This window comes from Gopherus flavomarginatus, chromosome 10 (genome assembly GCF_025201925.1).
Source record: "Gopherus flavomarginatus isolate rGopFla2 chromosome 10, rGopFla2.mat.asm, whole genome shotgun sequence".
NCBI classification, from domain to species: Eukaryota; Metazoa; Chordata; order Testudines; family Testudinidae; genus Gopherus; species Gopherus flavomarginatus.
The window spans coordinates 62,630,353-62,657,656 of record NC_066626.1 but is presented as its reverse complement, the minus strand read 5'-3'; the positions used below and the strand labels follow the sequence as shown (position 1 = coordinate 62,657,656).

The 27,304-nt window shown below is 42.7% G+C and overlaps 1 protein-coding gene across 2 annotated transcripts in view; it reads left to right on the top strand.

Annotated features, from left to right (window-relative positions):
• Positions 1-27,304, top strand: part of HNMT (histamine N-methyltransferase) — a 69,559-nt gene that overhangs the window by 18,860 nt on the left and 23,395 nt on the right. Inside the window, exon 6 of one of the 2 annotated variants that reach the window (XM_050969340.1) lies at positions 7,336-7,875. The exons of the other annotated variant lie outside the window; for it this stretch is intronic. Within the exon in view, the coding sequence (XP_050825297.1) occupies positions 7,336-7,679 (344 nt within the window). The 3' untranslated portion in view covers positions 7,680-7,875. Of the gene's footprint in view, positions 1-7,335; positions 7,876-27,304 lie in introns of those variants that run through there. 2 annotated transcript variants of the gene reach the window in all.

The following is a 27,304-nucleotide window of genomic DNA, read 5'->3' as shown; positions in this document are numbered from 1 at the left end:
GGGAAAGGAAAACTGAATCAGAGGCAGCTTAAAATAACAGAGAATAAAAAAATAAAACTAAGGAAGAGGGAAAAAAAGAAGGGAAGGGGAAGAGCGACAGAGAGAATGAAACAGGAAGAGAAGGGTGAGATGGGAAAACTACAAGAAAATGAATAGGCAAAAGCAGTTTCAAAGTATAGCTCCCTCAAACCCCCCACCCCAAAAACAAAAAAAACCAACCTGAGCTAAAAAGAGAAGAATTGATAAGGATACATGCAGTGGTGAGCTGGAGCGGGTTCGCACCAGTTCACAAGAACCAGTTGTTAAATTTAGAAGCCGGTGTAGAACCGGTTATTAAAGGGGCTGGCAGGTGGACAAACTCTGGTCCGCGGGCCACATCCGGCCCCCGGGACCGTCCTGTCTGGCCCACCTGAGTTCCCAGCTGGGGATGCTCCCCTGACCCCTCCCCTCGCAGAGCTCCAGTGTGCTGGGTTGCTGGCGCCCACGCTCTGGGCAGCTCTGCAGCTCTTGCTGCTTTGAGCGGCAAGGTAAGGGGGTAGGGCTGCAAGCTCCAGAGGGCCGTGCGGCATCCATACATGCTGCCCTGAGCAACATGGTAAGGGGACTGGGCCGAGGCTGTGAGGAGGGGTTGGATAAGGGGCAGGAAGCGGTTGGAGGGGGCGGAGGTTCTGGGAGGGGGCAGTCAAGGGATGGGGGGTTGGGTAGGCCTGGGAGTTCTGGGGATCTGTCGGGGTGGTGGTGGATGGGGTCGGGGCAGTCAGGGGACAGGGAGCAGGGTGAGTTGGGTAGGGGGTGGGTTCCTGGGGGGCAGTTCAGGTAGGGGGTCTTGGGAGGGGGTGCTCAGGGGACAAGGAGTGGGGGTGTTTGATGGGTTGTAGGTTCTGAGGGGGGCAGGACGTGGGTTGGGGTCAGATGGTGGTGGGGAGACAGGCACGTGGGGCTTTACTCACTGTGCGGTTCCCTACTGGGTCTTCGGCAGCACTTTGGCGAGGGGGGTGTTCTTCACTAGCTCCGGGTGAAGGACCTGCCACCGAAATACCGCCGAAAACCCGGAGTGAGTGAAGACACACACACCCCCGCCGCCGAAGTGCTGCCGAAGACCTGATAGAGAACCGGTTGTTAGGATTTTGGGAGCTCATCATTGGATACATGGTCCCTCTATGAATAGTTTCAGTCCCTCCAACTCACTCTGTACCTTTTGAGAGGCCAGGACAGCTACAAGAGTTAAGTTGTAGTGTTTTTAATCACAAATCAAAAAAACCCCATTCAGTTAACATCATCTTGAAAACAAAAGTAGTGCCATATGTTGCGCCTACAGAGAGCTATTGTAATAATGCTTCACTCAAGTAGTATATAATTGCTCAGCTCAGAAATGGCACCAAGTCACTGAAGACTGACACCAGCAACTTTTCTGCAATTAGTGCTCTGCATTCATTTTCAACCAGGTGAAAAAAAAAATAATATCAGAGGCTCCTCTAAACCACTGAAGTATTTATTATACTGTAGGTGACTGTTTACAGATAAAGCCAGTTTTGGAGAATGGTTTATTAGTTCAGGGAATTTTGAGTCCTATCGCTCAGCAGATCCTCAATTAGGCCTGGATTTATTTTCAGCCCACCCAATCAGGGTGGTGTCATCCTTTTTATAAATGATTTACACTGGAAATGCTGAATCATGGAACTGAGATTAGAGAGAATAAAGAAATCAATCCTGCTTTGGCATCAGCTTCCTAGACTGTTCTTTTTCTAACGTCCACTGTCTCGGAACCTCATTCATTCAAAGTATGTCTCTGTTGTGAAAACCTATATATGTACAAACATGTGATCACTATGGGCCAGATTCTGGCTGGTCATTAGATACATGTGCAGTATTGGGGAGGGCTATAGGAGCATTCTCATCCCTCCTCTCCTCCCTGCCCCACTCCTGCTGCCTTGCAGGGCCAGCTCTAGGCACCAGTGATCCAATCATGTGCCTGGGGCGGCATTCCGACTCTTTGGGGGCAGCTCTTTTCAAGGGCCGGCACCAGAGCTGGCTTTAGGACGTACGGGGCCCGATTCGAAAGAGCTGCCGCCGAAGATGGCGGCAGCTCAATTGGTTGCCGCTGTTTCTGGTGGCACTTTGGCAGAGGGTGCAGGGGCCCTCTTCTGGATGCTGTAAGGCCCTCTTAGGTGTGGGGCCCAGTTCCCAGGAATTGTCCTAAAGCCGGCCCTGGCCGGCACTCCATTTTGTTGTTGTTTTTTTTGCTTCGGCGGTGATACTCCGGCTTTTTTTTTTTGCTTGGGACAGCAAAAAACCTGGAGCCAGCCCTTTTGCCTTGTACAGCCTGAATAAGAGCCAGCCAAAACAGCAGGCCCTGATTGCTCTCCAGAGGTGCAGAGAGGGAGGAATCTACCCCAGACTGTCCCCCACCAGCCTGTGTAATGGGACTGACAGGGAGTAGCAGCAGAGATACTCACCTGCACCCTAAACAGCTTTCAGGTAGAATTGTGCCCTAGCCTTAAGTGGTGTGGCTCTGCACCATCCTTTACTCTGGGCTCTAGGCAACTTGCACAGCCTAACCCTACATAAATATTAGATATAACTAAGGGTTTTGTTTCATCATTAACAAGCCTTAAATTTAAAACCGTTAAACTGCTGAATAATCCCTATATTTTTTCAGGGCCAGGCTTCTATATAGCCCGGGTAAGGGCCCAGTCCTACATCAGTGGTTGTTTTGCCATTGATAGCAGTAGCAACAGGATCAGCCCTTTAATGAACTGTGCATAAGGGGGCTCCCAGGTTAAGGGGTGGGGCTGTAACAGAATCCTCCCTGAGGCCAGTAATGCTGCACAAGCTGTCCTGCGAGTGGAGGATTCAGTGGCTGAATCCATCCTATCCCTTCCTCCAAACCCCACTGGGTATTGATACAAGGGAGGCAGAGGCAAGGATGTGTGGATCTCCTATGAAGATTCTGTGGATCCTGCCCTTTTGCTGCCACACCAGACTGCATTGGTTCCACTGTGTGCAGGCCCATCTATACTTTGGAGTCTTCCCCATTTATTAGAGGGGTAGCCGTGTTAGTCTGGATCTGTAAAAGCAGCAAAGAATCCTGTGGCGCTTTATAGACTAACAGACGTTTTGGAGCATGAGCTTTCGTGGGTGAATACCCACTTCCTCAGATGTATGTAGTGGAAATTTCCAGGGGCAAGTATATATATGCTAGCAAGCAAGCTAGAGATAACGAGGTCAGTTCAATCAGGGAGGATGAGGCCCTGTTCTAGCAGTTGAGGTGTGAAAACCAAGAGAGGAGAAACTGGTTCTGTAGTTGGCAAGCCATTCACAGTCTTTGTTCAATCCTGAGCTGATGGTGTCAAGTTTGCAGATGAACTGAAGCTCAGCAGTTTCTCTTTGAAGTCTGGTCCTGAAGTTTTTTTGCTGCAGGATGGCCACCTTAAGGTCTGCTATAGTGTGGCCAGGGAGGTTGAAGTGCTCTCCTACAGGTTTTTGTATATTGCCATTCCTAATGTCTGATTTGTGTCCATTTATCCTTTTCCGTAGAGACTGTCCAGTTTGGCCGATGTACATAGCAGAGGGGCATTGCTGGCATATGATGGCGTATATTACATTGGTGGATGTGCAGGTGAATGAACCAGTGATGGTGTGGCTGATTTGGTTAGGTCCTGTGATGGTGTCGCTGGTGTAGATATGTGGGCAGAGTTGGCATCGAGGTTTGTTGCATGGATTGGTTCCTGAGCTAGAGTTATTATGGTGCGGTGTGCAGTTACTGGTGAGAATATGTTTCAGGTTAGCAGGTTGTCTGTGGGCAAGGACTGGCCTGCCACCCAAGGCCTGTGAAAGTGTGGGATCATTGTCCAGGATGGGTTGTAGATCCTTGATGATGTGTTGGAGGGGTTTTAGCTGGGGGCTTGTCATAAACAGATAGCTAAGGGTTAATGTCTCTTTCACCTGAAGCACCTGACCAGAGGACCAATCAGGAAACCGGATTTTTCCAACTTTGGGTGGAGGGAAGGTTGTGTCTGAGTCTTTGTTTTCTGTCTGCCTGCTGTCTCTGAGCTTTGAAGAAGTAGTTTTACTTTCTAATCTTCTGTTTCTAAGTGTAAGGACAAAGAGATCAGATAGTAAGTTATATGGTTTCTTTTCTTTAGTATTTGCATAAATATAAGTGCTGGAGTGCTTTGATTTGTATTCTTTTTGAATAAGGCTGTTTATTCATATTTCTTTTAAGAAATTAACCCTGTATTTGTCACCTTAATACAGAGAGACCATTTGTATGTATTTTTCTTTCTTTTTTATATAAAGCTTTCTTTTTAAAACCTGTTAAAGTTTTCTTTACTGGGAAATTTCAGGGAAATTGAGTCTGTACTCACCAGGGAATTGGTGGGAGGAAGAAATCAGGGGGAGATCTGTGTGTGTTGGATTTGCTAGCCTAATTTTGCATTCCCTCTGGGTAAAGAGGAAAGTGCTTTTGTTTCCAGGACTGGGAACGGAGAGGGGGAGTCACTCTGTTTGGATTCACAGAGCTTGTGTCTGTGTATCTCTCCAGGAGAACCTGGAGGGGGGAAGGGAAAAAGGATTATTTCCCTTTGTTGTGAGACTCAAGGGATTTGGGTCTTGGGGTCCCCAGGGAAGGTTTTTCAGGGGGACCAGAGTGCCCCAAAACACTCTAATTTTTTGGGTGGTGGCAGCAAGTACCAGGTCCAAGCTGGTAACTAAGCTTGGAGGTTTTCATGCTAACCCCCATATTTTGGACGCTAAGGTCCAAATCTGGGACTAAAGGTATGATAGGGCTGTATGTGATGGCCAGTGGAGTCCTGTTGGTTTCTTTCTTGGGTTTGTCTTGCAGTAGGAGGCTTCTGGGTACACGTCTGGCTCTGTTGATCTGTTTCCTTATTTCCTCGTGCGGGTATTGTAGTTTTGAGAATGCTTGGTGGAGATTTTGTAGGTGTTGGTCTCTGTCTGAGGGGTTAGAGCAAATGCGGTTGTACCTCAGTGCTTGGCTGTAGACAATGGATCGTGTGATGTGTCCGGGATGGAAGCTGGAGGCATGAAGGTAGGCACAGCGGTCGGTAGGTTTTCGATATAGGGTGGTGTTAATGTGACCATCACTTATTTGCACCGTGGTGTCAAGAAAGTGGACCTCCCGTGTAGATTGGTCCAGGCTGAGGTTGATGGTAAGGTGGAAGCTATTGAAATCGTGGTGGAATTTTTCCAGAGTCTCCTTCCCTGGGTCCAGATGATGAAGATGTCATCAATGTAGCGTAGGTAGAGAAGGGGCGTGAGTGGACGAGAGCTGAGGAAGCGTTGTTCCAGGTCGGCCATAAAGATATTGGCATATTGTGGGGCCATGCGGGTGCCCATAGCAGTGCCACTGATCTGGAGATATATATTGTCATCAAATTTGAAATAGTTGTGTGTAAGTATAAAGGCACAGAGCTCAGCAGCCAGTTGTGCTGTGGCATCATCAGAGATAGTGTTCCTGACAGCTTGTATTCCATCTGTGTGTGGGATGTTTGTGTAGAGAGCCTCTACATCCATGGTGGCTAGGATGATGTTTTCTGGGAGGTGACCAATGCATTGTAGTTTCCTCAGGAAATCAGTGGTGTCACGGAGATAGCTGGGAGTGCTGGTGGCATAAGGTCTGAGTAGAGAGTCCATATATCCAGACAGTCCTTCAGTGAGAGTGCCAATGCCCGAGATGATGGGGCATCCAGGATTTCCAGGTGTGTGGATCTTGGGTAGTAGATAGAATAACCCTGGTCGGGGCTCTAGGGGTATGTTGATTTCTTCTGGTGTTAGTGTAGGGAGTGTCCTGAGTAGATGCTGTAGTTTCTTAGTGTATTCCTCAGTGGGATCTGAGGGAAGTGGCCTGTAGAATTTGGTATTGGAGAGTTGTCTGGCGGCCTCCTTTTGGTAGTCAAACCTGTTCATGATGACAACGGCACCTCCTTTATCAGCCTCTTTGATGATAATGTCAGGGTGGTTCCTGAGGCTGTGGATGGCATTGCGTTCTGCATGACTTAGGTTGTGAGGCAAGCGATGTTGTTGTTCCACAATTTCTGCCTGTACACGCCGGCGGAAGCATTCAATGTATAGGTCCAGACTATCATTTCGACCCTCAGAAGGAGTCCATGTGGAGTTCTTCTTCTTGTGCAGTTGGTGGGAGGGCACCTGTGTATCAATGCACTGTTCAGTGTTGTCCTGGAAGTATTCTTTGAGTCGGAGACGGCAAAAGTAGGCTTCTAGATCGCCACAGAACTGTATCATGTTGGTGGGGGTGGCAGGGCAGAAAGAGAGTCCCCGAGATAGGACAGACTTTTCTTCTGGGCTGAGTGTGTAGTTGGATAGATTGACGATATTGCTGGGTGGGTTAGGGGTACCACGGTTGTGGCCCCATGTGGCAGGTAGGCGTTTAGACAGCTTACAGTCCTTTTTCCTTTGTAGAGAGGTGAAGTGAGTAATGTAGATCTCCTGTCTTATTCTAGTGAAGTCCGTTTGTATAGAAGTTTGGTTATTAATGAGAATCTCCAGGTTGGAGAGCTCTTTTTTGATGTTTTCCTGTTTGCTGTATAGGATGCTGATCAGGTGGTTCCTCAGTTTTTTTGATAGAGTATGGCATAATCTCTCACTGTGGTCTGTGTAGTATGTAGATAGCAGTGGATTTTTTACCTTTAGTCCATTTGGTATGATGTCCATCCGTTTGCATTTGGAAAGGAAGATGATATCTGTCTGTATTTGTGCAAGTTTCTTCATGAGGTTGATGGATTTCCACTCCATACAGCTAAATGCAGTGCCTTGCATGGTGTCAAGTATCAGAGGGGTAGCCATGTTAGTCTGGATCTGTAAAAGCGGCAAAGAATCCTGTGGCACTTTATAGACTAACAGACGTTTTGGAGCATGAGCTTTCGTGGGTGAATACCCACTTCCTCAGATGTATGTAGTGGAAATTTCCAGGGGCAGGTATATATATGCTAGCAAGCAAGCTAGAGATAACGAGGTCAGTTCAATCAGGGAGGATGAGGCCCTGTTCTAGCAGTTGAGGTGTGAAAACCAAGAGAGGAGAAACTGGTTCTGTAGTTGGCAAGCCATTCACAGTCTCTGTTCAATCCTGAGCTGATGGTGTCAAATTTGCAGGTGAACTGAAGCTCAGCAGTTTCTCTTTGAAGTCTGGTCCTGAAGTTTTAGTGTAGCAATTATTTTGCATATAGCTCTGTGCTCTCATGTCATGGGCTGTGCCTCCCGAAAGGTTCAGCTCAGAATTGGGGCCATGCTTAAAATAATACATCTGAAACTTTGTTTAAATACACTCTTATTTTTAATATGATTTTAATCTGGCAGGAACCAGTGGCTGGACCACGCTGTGGAAGAAATATGGACCTCGCTTATCTCTGAACGATCTTTGCTTTTATGACATCGAAGAGCGACTCAGTCAAATAGGGCTGAAGTATCAGGTCTATGAGCTTCCATCCACTATGGACATAACTAATTGTTTTATCAAAGGGAACAAAGAGGGGGAGCTGCTGCTGGATTTTTTGACAGAAACCTGCTATTTTAGTAAAACTGCTAGTCTAGACCTAAAAAATGAAATAATGGAAGAACTTAAAAAGCCTGAATGCAGTGAAGAGAAAGATGGAAAGGTTTTTTTTAACAACAACTTGAGTGCAATAGTGATTGAGCCATGACTAAGATCTACTGGATTTCTCAGTCCAAAAACAAATGATCATATACAAACAGTTAACCACTTAAATGTCTTTGTGTGTTTCATACTTTACCAATTAAGTTTACTAGGGTATGTCTGAGAAAGTTTATAAATGGTTAGGAAATTAATATTAATATGTGTAACAAATGCGCATTTAATACATTACTAATTCTTCAAAAATCTATTAATATATAACTTGCTATTCAGCAAGTTATACCTTATTATATGGCAATTCTTTAATCAGAATTCAGATAACTAGCACCATTAATCAAAGCCCAGCTAATACAAAACAATGCACTTCTGATGGATGGGTAAGGAGTAATACTGACCTTGAACAGATATTGTTATAATTTAAATATGCTATCTAGCCAAATTTTTTTTTAACTGAAGTATATTTGGAAATCTCCAGTAGAACTCCTCAACCTCGCTTACAAAACTCTTCCCCCATAACTGCTGATCCTTGGATTGGTTCCTCTGCTACTGATGTGGTTTTGAAGTTGTTGCAACACTGCCTTCAAAACAACATACTTCTGGTTATCTTCTGTAGGTATTAATTGCATGCATCTGCTGCTCTGCTAATCAACACCATCTCATAGCACTGCTCATAGCACTGCTCTCCTGTTCACGTAATTCCAAATATATTTTATTTCACCTATAGCTTCCCTTCCCTATGAATCAGATTCATATACAGAGCAAATTCTGCAGAGATAAAGCTATAGCTCTCATAGACCATGTCTCAAAATGAACAGGCTCCCTGGGCAATGGTGATCATAACATCTATGCATGCAGAACATATTGGCTCTTCACATCAGATGCCGAGATCTCTGCAGCACTGGATTAGAGAACAAGGTAGTATGCAAATCCGTAGTAGGGATGAGTTGCTGCTGATCTTTTAAACCAAAATGTTGCCTCATGTTTGTATTTTCAGTTAGAGAAATACATATTTCCCCTCATTACTCTTAACTACATGTGTCTGGTGGCTTCCATAATGTACAAGATGTAAAAATAAAACTTAAAGGATGAAACAGAAATGACATCAATGAGGTTCTTCTTGTTTTCAACAGTTACGCAGGGCTGGAGCGGGCCCAGTGTCATCTATAACAATGGTTTTCAAATTTTTTTTCTGACAACCCAGTTGAAGATAATTGTTGATGCCCGTGACCCAAGGGAGCTGAGGATGAGGGGTTTGGGGTGTGGGAGGGGCTCAGGGCTGGGGCAAGGGTTTGGGGTACAAGAGGGGGTCAGGGCTCTGGACTGGGGGTGCAGGCTCTGGGGTGGGGACAGGGATGAGGGTTTTGGGATGCAGGAGGGAGTTCCAGGTTTGGGGGAGGAGCAGGGCTGGGGTAGCTTACAACACTCCTGCTAATACATCCCGGAATGATGTTTGCTTTTTTTTTTTTTCCGAACAGTCTTCCTGCCTGTCCTGGCACCGTGAACCACACTGCACCCCAGAAGAAGCCAGCAGGTACGGCTCCTAGGCGGAGGCACACAAGCAGCTCCATGCAGCTCTCACCTGCAGGCACCACTCTCTCCCTCAGCCCCAGAGTGCAGAGCTGGTGCTGGGGTGGGGGCGGAGCACAGAGCCCCATGGCCTCTCCACCTAGGAGCCAGACCTGCTGCTGGCTGCATCAAGGGCACAGCGCGGTGACAGAACAGGTAGGAACTAGCCTGCCTTAGCTGAGCAGGGACTTTTAACAACCCGATCGGTGGTGCAGACCAGGGCCACCACAAGCCAGTGCCTTACATTCTGCAACCAGTTTGAAAACCACTGATCCATAATATAAGCTATTCGGCAAGAAGTGTCTTTTTTTTTTGAAGTTATCTAAAGACATTGACCCATTTCTGACTCAGGGAACATCTACTTTGCAGCTAAAAAATGAGTCCCAGCTCAGGTAGACAAACATGCACCAGCTCTGCTCTAGCTAGCAGGCTAAAAATAGCCACATAGCTGGGGGTAGCCCAGGCACAGGGGCTGAGTATGTATCTGGGGGGATCCGGGCAGGTTTCTATTTGGGTGTCTAGGCCAAACTGCTGCGGGACCTACCCTAGTTAAACTGCTATTTTAGTACTAGCACAAGCACACTCCCAGCTGTCATGTAGACATACCTTGGAGGACTTTTTTCATGCTTCTCAATGCTGGTGAAGTGATTTCATCATAAACCCCTTCCCTGAACTTCACTGTCTTCACTTCAGTAGTTGATTAATTTGTTTTGATAAATGATTTCATGGTTTTAGTAGTTATTATGTTATTTACAAGGTACAGTGCTTAGTGGAATAGAATATTGTTGCATGAGTGAATTTAATAGCTTGAATCCTCAGTTCATTCAGTGAGGCAGGTGAACTTGATTCAATATTGAAATGGTATACTGTAGATAATGCTTTAGCTGCAAGATGGGATCTTTAATTTTGTATATACAGCCAAGTCAATATCGATGTATTAAATATTTGAGGTGATGGGTGATTTAGTAGGAAGTATACCCGGCATTAATAGCAATTTACAGTCATGTCGATGTGACTTGTTTTACATAGCTACATCTAGGGATCAAATATTAATACCAGTGCACTTTAGAATGTACCTACTATATTTCACAGCTGCTGTACTGAACAGAAACTACTACCACTTTTATACAGCAGCATGTGCAGTGTCATGTTAGCAGACCTCAATATATCCTGTAATACTATGACAAATTCCAAAAGGGGAGGGAAGGAAATCTCCCCTTCAGACACAATGCTGTATGCATCTCTAATGTAGAACAGATGAAAGATTTCAGCCAGTTGTCCTCTGTTATGGGTGGTATGTCCTCTTCAGTGATGCATTAGTGAGAACTCTTGGGAAACACTTCTTGTAATGTTGCCACCAAATCAAAGGGAGGGGTGGGGATGGTTTTATAACCCATCAAGAGCACCCTTCCTGGAAGCTGTGCCAATTCATCCCTACCAGAGATGATAGATCCCTGGAAAATTACAGAAATACATTAATATATAACAAAACTTTGACTAGATGAAATATAAGAATGATCAGACCAATGACCCATCAAGTCCAGTATCCTGCCTAACAGTGGCCAGTGCGAGATGCTTTTGGCACTTGGAGGTTTAGAGACACCTGGAGCATGGGCTTGCATCCCTGATAATTTTAACCAATAGTCACTGATGGACTCATCCTTCATGAACTTATCTAAATCTTTTTTGAACCCAGTTATATTTTGGCCTTCACAACTGCCTATGGCCATGAGTTCCACAAGTTGACTGTGTTGCATGAAGAAATACTTCCTTTTGTTTGTGTTAAACCTGCTGCGTATCAATTTAATCAGGTTACCTCTAGTTTTTGGGTTATGTGAAGGAGTAACTAACAATTCCCTATTCATTTTCTCCACATCATACTTGATTTTATAACCTCTTTCAAAGTCCTACTTAATCATTTCTTTTCAAAGCTGAATAGTCCATCTTTTTAATCTCTCTTCATAGAGGAACTGTTCCCCTAAACATAATCATTGCCCTTCTTGGAGAAAATGGCCCTTTCCTGGTTTTGTTGTTGTTGTTGTTGTTTTGCTAGGGTTATTTTGGAAGTTACTTTATCTGTAAACTGATTTGTCAGTACAGCTTTATACAGAGGAACAAGGTTCCAAGTCTGTTGAGTGTATTCCAGCATGGTGGGAAAGTTAGAGTTTTCCCATCTCTTACAATTGACTGAGCAGCCAACATAAAAGTGCTCAACTTCAGCCTATCTATCAAGTGCAAGGTTGAAGTGTCCCAAGAAATGAACTTCTGGGTACCAAAAATCTAGTGATGTTTTTGAGGCAATACAGAGCCAATCAGGAGTTAATTTTGGACAAGTCAGCTGATAGTAGTGTTTCCAGCATCTGGAATGTCAATTTTAAGTAATGCTGGCGCTATTGAGGGTAACAAGCCTTGTGGATAGGGGGAAGCAGTAGATGTGGTATAACTTGACGTTAGTAAGGCTTTTGATACTGTCTTGCATGACCTTCTCATAAACAAATGACAGAAATACAACTTAGATGGAGCTACTATAGTGCATAACTGGTTGGAAAACCATTTCCAGAGCGTAATTATCAGTGGTTCACAGTCAAGTTGAAAGGACATATTGAGTGGGGTCCCTCAGGGACCAGGTCTGAGTCCGGTTCTGTTCAATATCTAATCGATTTAGATAATGGCATAGCGAGTACACTTACAAAGTCTGTGGACAATACCAAAGTGGTAGGGGTTGCAAGTGCTTTGGAGGATAGGATTAAAATTCAAAATGATCTGGACAAACTGGAGAAATAGTCTGAAGTATATAGCATGACATTCAATAAGGACAAATACAATGTACTCCACTTAGAGAGGAACAGTCAGTTATACACAAACAAAATGGGAAATGACTACTTAGGAAGGAATACTGCAGAAAGGGATCTGGGGGTCATAGTGGATCACAAGCTAAATATGAGTCAACAGTGTAAGACTGTTTGAAGAAAAAAAAACAAAGCAAACATCATTCTGGGATGTATTAGCAGGAGTGTTATTAGCAAGACACAAGAAGTAATTCTGCTCTACTCCATGCTGATTAGGCCTCAGCTGGAGTAGTGTGTCCAGTTCTGGGCACCACATTTCAGGAAAGATGTGAACAAATTGGAGAAAGTCCAGAGAAGAACAACAAAAACTATTAAAGGTCTAGAAAACATGACCTATGAGGGAAAATTAAGAAAAAAACAGGGCTTGTTTAGTTAAGAGAAGGCTGAGGGGAGACATGGTAATGGTTTTCAAGTATATAAAAGGTTGTTACAAGGAGGAGGGAGAAAAATTGCTTTTTCTAAGTTCTAAGGACAGGACAAGAAGCAATGGCCTTAAATTGCAGCAAAGGCGGTTTAGGTTGGACATTAGGAAAAACTTCCTGTCAGGGTGGTTAAGCCCTGGAATAATTTGCCTAGGGAGGGTGTGGAATCTCCTTCATTGGAGATTTTTAAGAGTAGACTAAACAAACACCTGTCAGGGATAGTCTAGATAACACTTAGTTCTGCCATGAGTACAGGGGACTGGACAAGATGATCTCTCAAGTCCCCATCTAGTCCAATGATTCTATGATTCTCTGACAGATTTGTTGAATGAGAACAAATCCCTGTGAAAGACACTATGGAATCCCACTCCTCTAGCCAGGAGCAGCAGAAGCACCCTAAAAGTGGCGGAGGGGGGTACAAGTGCCCAAACCACGGCCCCACTCCCACACAGTCTCTTCCCCCTGTCATGGCCCCACTCCCATGCCATGCCTTTCCCCCGGAGGCCCCAACCCCTGCTTGTTCCTCTCTGCCCCCTCCCTTGCCGCTTGCCCTTACAGCTGGTAAAAAGTGGGGGCATAGCCCCCTGGCTTCCCCAGTTCCGGTGCCCCTGCCTCCAGTTCAAGAGGTTGTGTGCCAACTCTCTTTTCTTTAACAGGCAAGGAAGAAGTTTGTTATGTACAATCTTACCAGCTTTCTGTGCTTCCTACTTAAAAAGAATTTGCTCATAAAGAAAGGACTCTAGTGCTGGCCCCTTGAAGCTCAGGCTGAGTAAGAAAACTCCTTGTAAACAGAGGAATACGGGGAATTCTGGCATGTTCCGTTTGTGTCTCAGAAGATCTCAGTTTTTTAATAGAGAATATATCAAATTATTAAACTTCAGTCTATATTGGCAGCCGCCTCTGTTAACAGGGACAAGTGAAATTAGACCAGTTGAGCTTTAAAGAAGATACACTACTCAGCTTTAAATTGGGCACTTCCATTTCCAGGAAAGAAGCAAGGAGAAAGGAACCTAGTTTGGGGCTTGCTGGTTCACTGAAGTTGTAAGAGATTTTTCATGCCTCTCAAATGACATTCCATTTTTGCCTAATGAAAGGTAAGTGGGGCCACTAACTGGGCTGCAGGACAGTACTATTTTAGAATTCACAAGACTCCTCCTCTCCCCCTTGAGATTTATGAAACGTTAGCTTAGCTGAGTCCCTTTCCCTGCCAAATATAATTGTTTGCCTTAGGAATAGAACAGATTGTACCAAAGGGAAAGTATTGGGCTCTCTTGCACTGGCTTCTGCCCACACTCTCACTTTGTCTTAAACAAGTTGATCAGTAGGGGCCTGATCCTTTCGTAATGCACACAAATCATGAGCAAGTCCACTTAAGTCAATGTAGCTACACCCGTGCAAAACTTGTGTAAATCAAAGGGGAAACAGACCTCTAGTGTTGTATTATCTATATACTTAAATGGGAATGCAGGTTTGTGCCTTTTATTTGGCCAAGCATATTTTTCAGAAACTAAAAACAAACATTTCCAGCCAAGTGCAGCTTGATATGTCTGTTTAGCCATTGGCATTGCCTCTCTCATGGGCTGTGGCTATGATGAAGCATTGCGGCTCAATGGGTAGCTCACTCCTCATTTCTCTACTTTATGAGCACATGCACTCAGAGTGTATGGAGTTTATCACAGGAAGTGGGAGAGTTAGTGGGACTTTTGTCAGAATATTGACAAAACTTCCAGCTTTCTGCCTCATCTGCAAATAAGTGTGGGCTCATGGCCCTTGTGCTGTGTGATGTGATCATTCCCAGAAATGGCTCCTGCAAGAGGCTTTGTTTATAGGAAGAGTGTTACTAGGTGGAAGTAGATCAAAAGGAACTTGTGAGGACTGGACTGTTGGAATGATGCAAAACATAGGGAAAAAGCATAGCCAAAGAGAGCGAAAAGGCTGGTTCCAAAATACCCTTCCTTCCTGCTGTATTTGGCCTCCAAAACACTTCCCCTACTTAAAAGGGCCCCAGTTCTCACAAACTGACTCGGTTCAATGCCAAATCCATTTGTCTGAGCAGCCTCAAGTCTGTCACTTTAGAATATTTTTATGTATAATTTAATTGTGCTGGTTAATTACAGCAGCAATTTGAACAACTGCATTTACATCTCAGATGCTAGCGTCATTTTCACAATGTCCACGTAATTCATGCTTGCAACTCATGATGGGATATTTAATGTCATTACACAGTAGGGCAACGTCTTCATATTAATAAAAATACAAAGGCTAAAATGAAATGGATTAATATCTAATTTGATATCTTCATTTACATGATGTGCAAAATTATCTTAAATATTTGTTATGAATGAAGCAGCTTTCCACCAATTTAGGCTTTTTTCATACTGGAGAATGTTAACATAAATTGTATCATAAATCATAGCCTAGTAGAGTACCAGAAGGCGCATATAAAAACCCATATCTTTACTGCACATATTTCCCATTAACCATAATCTATTAGTAATTGAAGTTCATTACAAATTCTTGTAGACTTTATTGCTATCATGCTGCATGACATACTGAACCTGGCTTGCATAACAAGAAGTCCTTGCTGGGAAATATCCTATTAACAATGACAGTGCATTTGTCATAGTGATAATAAACCCAAGAGCTGCCTGTAGATTATAAATTATTGCAGCGCCATTTGCACTGCTGTAGTTTAAAGTTTTGTCAGCACTTCCGTTTTAAAGCCCTGTTTTTCAGGGAGTTATGACTGAACCATAAAAATCTGCAACAAGCTGAAGCACGGGTTTCAAGGTTTCTGCCCAAGAGGTAGCAGGTGTTTGTCTGTGCTTGAGAGATTTGGTTCATTCACATTTAAGTTTTAGAAGACGAAACCTAGTAGTTAAATTATAGAAATGCAAAAAGAAAAAATATATCCTAATTGATTCTACTGGAAAACATGAATGTTGACAAGCAATTGGCCAATGTTATTTCTAAAACTTTTGTTAGCATTAAAACTAAAGCAAGAAGAGGGTTGTAGCACAATCATACTCAGCTATGCCATGAGGCCTTAGACAAGCAAAACTCTGTGCTTCTGTTTCTATCTGTAAAATGGGATAATAATGTTTACCTGCATGCGTTGCAAAGGTCTAATAATTAAAGGGTGAAATCCTGGCTGAGCTGCAGTCACCTTTATGTCTATACAATGCTTTGAGCACACAAAGCTCTATATAGGTGACAAGTATCAAAATAAAGTTACCAAGAAGTTATGAAGTATAAATATTATTTATGGCCCAAAGTACACTTTGGGTCCAAATCTGCCCTTATTTAACTTGATAATAAATTACTTCAATTTCAGTACATCTAACATATTTCAGGAGAATCACGTGTTTCACTAGATAGATTGACAGTTATGCTTAGAATATTATAGGATGAACTACTGTCCCCACCAAAATTAGTGGGGAACTACCCCTGACTTCAATAAGGCTAGGATTTCAACCCATACCTACAATAAGTATTCAGCCATAAAGTACAGCCTGTATCTGGATGGGCTACATAACAGATCTGATAGTAAATAATCATGTTTCATGTACATAGCATCTTGCATATCAATGTCCCAAAGTGCTTTGAAATCTTTAGATGCAAAAAAAAAAAAATCACTTCCTCTACCACCGAGGTGCAGCAACAACTCGGGTAAAATGTAGCAGCTGTTTAATTGCTCACAGCACTATTACACAACAATTTATGGCAGGAAGTGGAGAATTCTGTAAGCAGTTGAAAGTGAGGAAATTTAGAGACACGGAATGTAATTACTCACACTGGAATTTCACCAGGATACTGGAGCTAACACCTCTCCTCTTGCCCCACCCATCTATTTGGGGGTGACAACAATATTGAGCCAGTTAATATAGCATATTTGGACTTTCAGAAAGCCTTTGACAAGGTCCTTCACCAAAGGCTCTTAAGCAAAGTAAATTGTCATGGGATAAGAGGGAAAGTCTGCCCATGGATCAGTAATTGGTTAAAAGATAGGAAACAGAGGGTAGGTCAGTTTTCATAGTGGAGAAATGTAAATAGTGGGGTCCCACAAGGATCTGTACTGGGAACAGTGCTATTCAATAACATGATCTGGAATAGGGGGTGAATGGTTAGGTGGCAAAGTTTGCAGATGATACAAAATTATTCTAGATAGTTTAGTCCAAAGCTGACAGTGAAGAGTTAAAAGGCAACTCATAAAATTAAGTAATCAAGCATCGAAAATGTTAGACAAAATTCACTGCTGCTAAGTGCAATGTAATGCACATTGGAAAATATAATCCCAAGGATCCATACAAAATGATGGGGTCTACATTAGCTGTTACCCTCAAGAAAGAGATCTTGGAGTCATCATGGATAGTTCTCTGAAAATGTGTTCAGTGTGCAGCAGTAGTCCAGAAAGCTCACACAATGCACTCAAGAGCTCTTGTCCTTGCTTAGATTGGCAAAGCTAATGAGGTCACAGCCTGACATGGCAGAGCTGGGGTTTTACAAAATATCTAGAAATTAGGGCATAAGCACAAGTCTCTGTATCTATCTACTCGATAGTCTTGAGGCCAGATTTACAATTATGCTCCAGCCTATTTGTGCTGCCCTGAGGAAAGAACATGGCACAGTTCTGTTAAATAACACTGATCCTCCACTGGCATTCAGTTCCAAAGGGCTCATTTGCAAGTAGTGTATGTTAGAGCAGCCTCTGGAATGCTCAGACTAATGCTGCATCTGGGGCTGGCATAGATCCATGCTGGGCCAGCTCTACTGTTTTTGCCGCCCCCAAGCAGCACACCAAATTGCTGCCACTGATGGCAGGGGCAGTCCATGTGCCGTTAGGGTGGCACTCACGTTTCCGTGGCAGCGGCAATTCAGTGGCAGATTCTGTCTTCAGTTGGAAGACAGAAGCCGCTGAATTGCCGCCGCGGGCAGCTGAACATAGAAGCTGCCGCCGAATTGCCGCCACGAAACATGCGAGCTGCCCTAACAGCACACGGACTGCCCCCGTCATCCAGTGGCAATTCGGTGTGCTGCTTGGGGTGGCAAAAACACACAGACTGCCGCCCCTTGCAGATTGCCGCCCCAAGCACCTGCTTGGGATGTTAGTGACTGGAGCCGGCCCTGGATCCATGGGATCAGAGAACCACAACTGGCTCCCCAACATCTGCCTTCTGCTGAGCAGGACATCTCACCCCCAGCTCCCCTCTGCTGAGACATCTATATGAGTAGCAGCATACTTCTTATGCAACAGGGGGCAAAACAAATTTTGACTCTGCCCATTTTCCCCCTCTGCCCATAGGCATAGCAATGGAGCTGGAGCCAGGATCAGGCCATGGGCCCATCTTGCTCATAATGGCTGAGTACTGTACATATACATTATTACACTTGTTATATCATTTTACTGCAAAATCATATCTTCAACTAATAAAGGATTTAGTCTTGTCCATCCTATAATTTGGGAGGAGATGAAAATGTTTCTCTAATAGGTTGAGTGTGTTTTCTTAAAGGAAAAAAAATATATAGCAGCTTGTGGAAGCTGTTTCAAAGGATTTAGAAAGTTAGAATAAATCTCCATGGATTTGTGGTTAGAGTGCAGGTGATCTAGCCAAAAGTGCATGCCCAATGCAATTTATCTCCTGGCTATATAGATAACATTTTATAGAGAAAGGCACAGCCATACGTGATTAGAGAGAATGGATTAGGCTCAAAGGCTACAACTTAGTTCCACTGAGGCTGATAGCAAAACACCCACTGGTATCACAGATACCAAAATTTGACCTTCAATTATTAATTTCTTTTGAAATATGAATTTCCAACCAAGAACAAAAACCAGTTTAATTTGACATTAAAAAGCCAGTAGACTTGCTTTGCTATTTCATTCTAATCAATATATTCTGGTATTTTTCCTCATCCATATTTAGTATTCTGCTATTTTTAAGTTGTAAACTATCAAATGTTTTAAGAGCTTAAAAATAATTTCAGTAAGCAACTGTCAAACAGCTGGAAAGTATTCTTTATTGTATGATAAGTTATTTTCAAGTTAACAAAACAATAGTTTATTTTGTTCACTTCCAACAAAACCCATACTTCAGAATCCACTTTTCATACCAAATCAGTCTGTCTGTAAGACAAACTGTCTAATGCATAGAGTGTTTACCGACACACAGCAAAAAGATGTGCTACATTAACTTCAGATTCTATAATATGACTAGCTACCTTCTTTAATCTCATTGCTGAACAGTGATGAATATCTGTTCTTCTGCATTGCTTTCTTCTCTTTGTCCTGCTCCTATAATGGATCATAGATTTTTCTATCAGGCTTCATGTCATATTAGAATAGTGGACATGACTTGTTTAGAACAAACTGCATCAGAATGTACCAAAATAAGCTAAGCAGTTGAGCTGTACTAAAAAATGTTACTTTGAAGTGATCTATGAAGACAGTAATAAGCTTTTCTTTTTAAGTAGTTTAGATAGGCATACTCTAGACATGGACTTCAGCTCTGCTATATAAAATTAGAAATATTCTGCACATCATATTCTCATTTTAAAAAGAAATCACTGATTCAGAATCAATGGGAATATGCTGCACTGCTTGCATATGTGTTTTATCTGGGAAGGATTCAAATTAAGAATATGCACTTAACTTGTATGTGTGGTGGTTTATGTAGGCTATGTAGAAGAATTTCCATCTTGGGTTTCTCATGCATCTACATCTGTCAAGATTCTCAGTGAACACTCCTCCAAAGATCTCCAATTATTTATTTACATTACAAGCTCTCTGGGGCAAGGACTCTTACTCTTGAGTTTGTACAATTCTTAGCACAATGAGGCCTTGATCTTGGCTGGTGCTTCTAGACATTACTGGAAAACAAATAAAAATTACATTATTTAGGGGAAGAATATCCATGGATGGGCAGCTACAGCATTTTGACAAGGTAACTGCTGACAAAGATGCTAACTGAAGTGTCCAGCCATCTCCTGAAACATTCAGAAGAGTAACAAGGTTCATTGCTCCTTTAAAGAGGCAAAAGCACAGCAGCTTGTTGCTTTAGCTGGAGTTAAATGACTTCCAAAATCAAATCTAGCACTGGATTTTCCATAAACCATGTTGATTGGCATTAATTGGCCTTATTATTCCTTTGATTCCCTATTAATAGAGTCCCATATCAGCCACTCCATTTTCTTGCCCAGAATTGTTATCAGACTGTTAGCCTATAAACACACAGGTCATCCCATTTAATTTCTTTAACACATTGACACAATATTAGTTTTTGTCCAGTCTTCTGGAACTTTGCTGATGTTCTAAGACTGACTGATTCAAAAACATTAACAGTCCAGCAAGCTCCTCTGCCAGCTCTTTAAAAACTTTTGGATACAAGTTATCCAGACTGGCTTATTTAAAAATGCCTAACTTTAGTAGGGTATGTCTATACTCAGGGCCAGCTCTAGGTTTTTTGCTGTCCCAAGCAAAAAAAAAAAAAAAAAGGTGTCCAGGATGCTGCCCCTGAAATTGTGCCACCCCAAGCACATGCTTGGTTTGCTAGTGCCTGGAGCCGGCCCTGATCATAGGGCAAGGAACAAAATGTTCCATTTTAGTTAGGAGATCAGCCACAATTAGGATCACTGTCTGCCCATACAAGCGAAGCAGCTCCACACTAAAGTCTATAGATATAGTAGACTAGGGGTTTAGGGGTAATGGACAAAGGCTGGAGAAGGCTGAGCATTTTAGAGGATGAGCTCTAAGCAATGGTTGCAGGACCTTACATATTCCGTGATGGATGTGCATAGGCCAGGCCACCAGAAACTCTGCAGTATCAGGCCCCGGGTCTTGGATTTGCCAAAGTGATCAGTAAGTGGCATAGTTTCAGGACCTGGAGTCTATGTTGACCCTCTGGAATTAGGAACCAAACTGGGCAAAGAGCCAGTTTGGTGAAGACTATGGTGGAGTGCAGTCTTTCAAAGAGCTCACTAATATGGGGCAAGGGGTACAGTTCCAGATCATAACCTTATTTAATGCCCAGTTGTCCACACAAGGATGCCAGGAGGCATCTTTCTTAGTCACAAAGAAGATCAGAGCCCTAGCCAAAGATGTGGAAGGGTGGATGAATCTCTTTTGTAGGTTCTCCATGAGATAGCTTCAGAAAGTCTAAAGCTCTGGCTTTGAGAGAGAATAGATTCACCCAAAAGGGATCTCCCCTCCAGGCTGAAGGTCAACAGGGTAGTTGAGGCTGCAATGCCTTTTTGTTGTTGTTGTTGTAGTAGAACATGTCTGTGAAATTCTGATACTTGGCAGGAATTCCCAAGACAGTTAGAAGAGTAGCGGAGGCTGCTGGAGTTACTTCCAGATTTACTCCTTCAGTCTCAGGTTCTTCTGAAAGGCTGCAGAGGACCTCTGGCCTGCAGCTGGGTTCTGCAAAGCAAGATGCCAGCAGTATGGCAACTTAAAAAGAACCATGCCAGTCCACCAGCAGATACATGGGTAGTAGATGATGCACCACGAGATACCAAGAACAACTGGAGAGTGTTGTTTTCAGACCAACCCTTGTAGACACCTTTTAAGCTCCTCCCCCAAGTCTTCAGGACCGGAGAGTGACCTTGAAGGATGATTACTTCTAAGAGGGCTGTTCAATAAAAGCCATGGAGGATAGGTCCATCAATGGCTATTAACCAGGATGGGCCGGGATGGTGTCCCTAGCCTCTGTTTGCCAGAAGCTGGGAATGGGCAACAGGGGATGGATCACTTGATGATTACCTGTTCTGTTAATTCCCGCTGGGGCACCTGGCATCGGCCACTGTCAGAAGACAGGATACTGAGCTAGATGGACCTTGGGTCTGACCCGTATGGCTGTTCTTATGACTTCACCCACCTTCTCTCTGAAATGTATCCGCACATCATTAAGCAAAACCACATTCCATTCTGATTTATAGGGAAGTGTAAAATTTCACTGTAACAAAACAAGGGAACGCAGATATCCCAGCTTACTGTTCAAATGGCTTATTGACATGTAAGGTCATTTGTCAGGGGTTCATAGTCCAGCGAGTGTAAAAGCTGATATCACAACAAGCACAACCTTTTCCGTTCCCATCTGCACATACTAGCCATTCCAATGTTTGCTAATTACCTCCCTGCACATTACTGTAGTGGCAACAACTATGTGCAAAGCTGTAGATGCATCAATGTGCTCTGAGGGTGGAATGTGTCAACAAATAACATAACGTGCTGTAAAAAGAGGCAGGACCTCAGTTTAAAAACCTCTTTCAAAGCTCAAAATTTACTACTAGTTAAGCTTAATATATGGGCAATTCCACCTCCATTCAGAAGGAGCAGCTTCTTCTGAAAATAAGCTATTCATTTCCATTTGCTTAGTTAATAAAATAAATGTAATGCTACCCTATTATTTATTATTCATATATCATATATGCGTTCGATGGCTACCCATACATAAAAGTAGGCAGTTTCTGCCACACTCTAAAAACTGGCAGTTAGGCGATGGGATGTACTGGGAGAAAGAGACGTGCGTTAGGCACGCAGTTTATAAAAAGCAAAACCAACATTGAATCTATATATCATTATATAAAAGACTGTTACTGCTCAGGGCCTTCACGGAAGAGGTGGCAGAGTAGGTGAAGTACTAAAGCTGCAGCTGAGCACTCCCAAGGAACGGCTCCCTGCCAGATGCTATCAGTAGCATGGAAAACAAACTAACGAGCCTTAAAACAGGCGGGCCTGTTCCTACATCCTTTGCACAGCTAAGGCTCTCACTGACCTAAAAGGAAGCAGGCTCAAGTTCTAACTTTTTATTATATGAATTATCATAGCTCCTAGGAGGACCAGAACCCCACTGAGTTAGGTGTTGGACAAACATGGAAAAAGACAGTTCCTGCCCTGAAGAGTTTACAGTCTAAGTATATGGTGAAAGACAATAGGTGGAGCAGAATGACACTAATAAAGAAGCCCAGAGAGGAAGCTTTTTAAAAAGCCTAATTATTCCAAATAGGATCAATAATGTCAAAACAAACTAATGGAATAGGCGTTTTTTTCCACCAAGGAGATGGAATATGTATTATAAAGTTATTAATTTCTTTTATGTTCTTATATTTCCTTAAAAGCAATCAAAAGTTATGATGCCATCATATAACTAAAGCCTCACAAATCCTCCAGTTTGTTACTTCAGTATTGTCTGTGACTCTTACTTTGTTACTTTCTAGTGAAATAATAAATAAAACCAATCTCATCATTTACATTTATTTTGACAATAAAAAATGGTGGCTAATTAAAAAGGTTAGCTAGAATCACTGGGAAACTTTGATTACCTTAATTAACATATTTAAGTCTAGCTTAGAAATGGTTTCTTCCCTGAAACATTACATTGTTAAAATCTGTTTAGTGCCTATAACCATTCTGCTGATTTTCTCAAAATATGTTCTCCTTATAGGCCAGTGCTAAACTGTGCATATTAAATGAGTTCAGCTTAATGTTGTGTTAAAAGAGTTTGGTCTCTAGAGCTGTCTCTCTTCTTAATAATATGTAATCATATGCCATCTATTTAGTTTTCATTTAACTTGCCCCATGCAGGCAATGAATCCAGTTTAATTAAATATTCCTTTAAATAGGCAAATGAACTAGTTTGCACCTATAAAAACCTATATGCCATAGGCTTAGGATGCCCTCAAGATACAAAATCCTAATAAAGAGAACATGTAAGATGTGCATCTAATAATTCAGAGGAAGTTTGACATTTGCTATGTAATTTAGTGAAACAGGCATTTTCTTATGGGCTTCATGAAAGATTATGGTGCAAGCAGCATGATTTTAGTGGCTGCTAGAGAGCCATTTTTTAAATAATGTTAATAAACAATTAATTTAAAGATTAGACTAGCATGTTTTAGAGAGAGATTATATACATATAATAAATTATACCCAGCTGCTGTAGGATATAATGCTTTGGGCTAGATTCTGAGCCCTGCTTCAGCCCCTTAGCTTTAATATATCTCATCCTCCTTCCTGACCCGAAGCCATGTGGCCTATGAGATAAGGGAGGATGGCTAGAGTGCTCCTGAACTCCAGCAATCCCCTGTTGGTAGATGGCCCCTTGTGGGCCATAGCCAACCATGCAGTATTTAGAACAGCCCTGAGACCCTGATGACAGGGGAATGTTTTCAGTTTAAAAAAATACATAATTGAAACTCCCTACCCAAGAATAAGAATAAGCATTTAAGGTGGGATTCAGAAGTGGGATTTAAACTACAATGATCAGCATTGCAACACCTACATTTTAGGTGCTCTGCTGCTTAGTGGAACCCAGAGCCCTGAGTTACTCTCCCAGGCTCCCTACGCAATGCAGGGGGACAGTTAGGAACCTAAGACCTGGATTCACAAAAGCCAGCACGCTGAGTGAGGAGCTGCCTAAGCTAACCAGTAGGAAATGTGTAAGAGAGGGCTGTGGCCTACACCCTGGCTCTCAAAGGGAGTTAGATGCATAAGTTTCAGCCAGAGGATGACACCTAACTCCACTCAGGATTAGAGTCCTGAACATTCCCCTGGACATGTAAGCCATGTCAGCCCCTTTTCAAGAGAAGCTAAGGAGCAGCAATCCGGTGGTTAACACACACACTCCCCAGGTATGAGTGACCTAGGCACAACAAGAACCTAGGCCTCCAATCAGTGTGCCCCAGCCACTGCACTAGGGGGGGAATGTAGGGCAGGGCTCTCTCATTCTCTCCTATTGATGCTGTTCCATTGTGTAGAACTAATCAGATAGACACTGGGTCAGAGAAAGAGCGAATAACTCTACAGACCAGTGGTGAGGGACCTCCCCGGGAGATCCAGGTCCCACTCCCACCTACATTTATGAATAGTTCATTATTTATATCAAAGGGACTAGCTCCAACAGGAGAGCTTGAGGGAGCATTGTCCAAGAATACTCCTTCTGCCAGTGGCTTGGGTATCCTTCTGGGAGAGGGGGAGACCCAAGTTCACACCCCTGCTCCGCACTGGCCTGAGTAGGGATTTGAAGCCAGGTTTCCTGCATTCTGGATATGGGATATACTCAATGACAGGTAGGTGCCTAAACCTTTTCAGATCAGGACCTTAGCCAAAGCCCATATCAGTCAATGGGAATTCATTTCACGGAGCTTTGGAACAGGCCTCATTGATTATTTTAACTGTTCATGAAATTAAAATATACTTTTTTAATAGCTGTATTTCAGCACCAGGTGCTATACAATGCTTTAAAAAGAGGTGGGTTTTAAATGTAATCCAGTCCCTTCTTAGTCCTAGTCTTGTCTAGATCAGTCAGTTCTGGCCCACTGCTTCAGGCAAGTGTTCTAACACTTATATTTTCAGAGGGCTGGAATGAGGTGGAACAGGGAAATGAAGCAGAAATTCATGAAAACTTTGATTTTCCTTGAAAGATTTGGGGCCTTTTTAAAATTACTAAAGCAATCAGGAAGCAAAGACTGAAGCACCCAACTCATTAGTAAAATGAATGCAGTGGCTAATATATGCACTGCACCTGGAGATGCCAATTCACATAATTACAAAAGAGAAAAACACCAGGGAAACAAACAAGCATGAAGACAATAGCATTAGACACAATATTAAATTAAGCGCTCCTCTCAAGATGTACGAATTTGCAGATTAATTGTGCATTGCAATCCCTGCCTTGACATCACTTAGCTAGAACCCCGGAGAGAACCTGGGAAATTTAAAACAGACTTTCAATTCATATTGACATATAGTTAGAAATATTTTTTTAAAAGATGGAAACATTTTTTATTTTTGCCTGCACCAACTTTCAGAAATCAGCATAATGCCTCAGTCTGAACAAAATATGGATAAGGTCTCTTCACCAGTGTCTTTAGGAGAAATAAGAGACCCGACAAGGAGTACACAGTGTGGAAATATGCCAGGCCTAGTGGTGCATTAATGTCTATCTCGACCTGATGCAAAGCTCGTTTAAGTCAATGGGAGTCTTTCCATTGCCTTAATAAGCTTTGAATATGACCTTTTGTGAATGTCTTAGGTGAGGTTGACATTGTAGATATGAGAAAATATATGAGAAAATAATAGGGACATCATTGTCAACACATTTTAATATTATTTTGAATATATTTATTGTTACTGTTTATAGGTTTTATTCTCTAATTTTGTAGGTTTCTTGGGTAATTGAAACCCTTCTCTCTCTACCAGAGCCCAGCTGCCCTTTCAAAATTGGCTTGTAACCCAGTCACAACTTTCAAATCACCTTGTGATATAAAAACTAAATTTGCAACATTGAATGGCTTTCAGTTCTCTAGGACAGGGGTAGGCAACTTATGGCACACGTGCCAAAGGTGGCATGTGAGCTGATTTTCAGTGGCACTCACACTGCCTGGGTCCTGGCTACCGGTCTGCAAGGCTCTGCATTTTAATTTAATTTTAAATGAAATTTCTTAAACATTTTAAAAACTTTATTTACTTTACATACAACAATAGTTTAGTTATATATTATAGGCTTATAGAAAGACCTTCTAAAAACATTTAAATGTATTACTGGCACGCGAAACCTTAAATTAGAGTGAATAAACGAAGACTCACCACACCACTTTTGAAAGGTTGCCGACCTCTGTTCTAGGAAGTGGTTTGCAAGTTTCTGGAGGCCCCCAAAGCCCTGATGAAATGGTAGCTTGGCATTTTGGGGGAAGCTAGTACTTTAAACAGGTCACTCTTTCTCCTCCAGGCCACCTTTTGGTCTCCTGTGCTTTCAGGAAAAGGGGTAGGAAACTGAAACCAAAACAGGGCTCCCTACATAAAGACTCCCCTTTATCAGCAATCATTGTGTGGAAAACTTGGAGAACTGATTAGTTGGAGGGAATGGCTAAGCAATGGAATAAGAGAACAGTAGGACAAGCCACCCTGGTTGTGGTGAACATCACGTCCTATGCTGGCTGAGTTCTGTTAAGAAATGGCTTGGATTAAAAATGAATGAATACCTTAATAGAGAAAAAAATAATTTCTGCCATTTGTCAAGGTCCCAAGCAATGAGCATATTCAATATGGTGGCTTTGTGTGGGCCATTTTACACTTTACAATTAAGAGTGGAATAGCCTATAAAGTGACACATAACATATTAAACACCTTCTGTGTCTTAGAATGTGCAGTCTACGTTTTGCTAATGGACATTCATATGGCCCAGCTGCTGTAAGCCATATGGCCGCTCTGTTAATTGTGCTATAGTATATTCAGAAATGTACTAGGGCTCAAACTGGATTGCAACAGGGTATGCAAAGAGGCATAGGATGTGTGGGGAGTTAAAATTATGTTGGTCAGATAATGTGCTATTAAATGTGGTTCTCATTTTAGCATTTGTGGATTTAATTCAGCTTCCCTATTTGTTATATGTATAGTAGCCAAAATAAGTCCATAAAAGCTAAGCAGCTCAGAACAGATGAAAACAGAGCTAATAATATAGTAATTAGGAATAGAGCCAAAGCAGCAATTACAAATGTCTAGGGTGAAAGGAAAAGTCAAAGAAGGGAAAAGAATTTGAATACTCTGAAAAGCAAGAGAAACATAGTGTCCCCTCACAGAAACTATCTCTACCAATGGGCTAGCAAGAGGCCATGCAGCCAAATGGGTTGGTCTAGCAGTTGAAAACACATCTCCCCCAACCCTGAAGTCCAAGTTTAATGCTTGGTCACTTTACTGCCACCTTCACCTTGTGGATGACATGTGAGCAAGACCCAGGACAGGAAATCACTTAATGGACTGGGCAGGAGATGAGGAGGGTTTCAAGTGGGCATATTCTTTCAAACCTATAAGACTCTCTGGGTATGAAACAGCAAGTTTA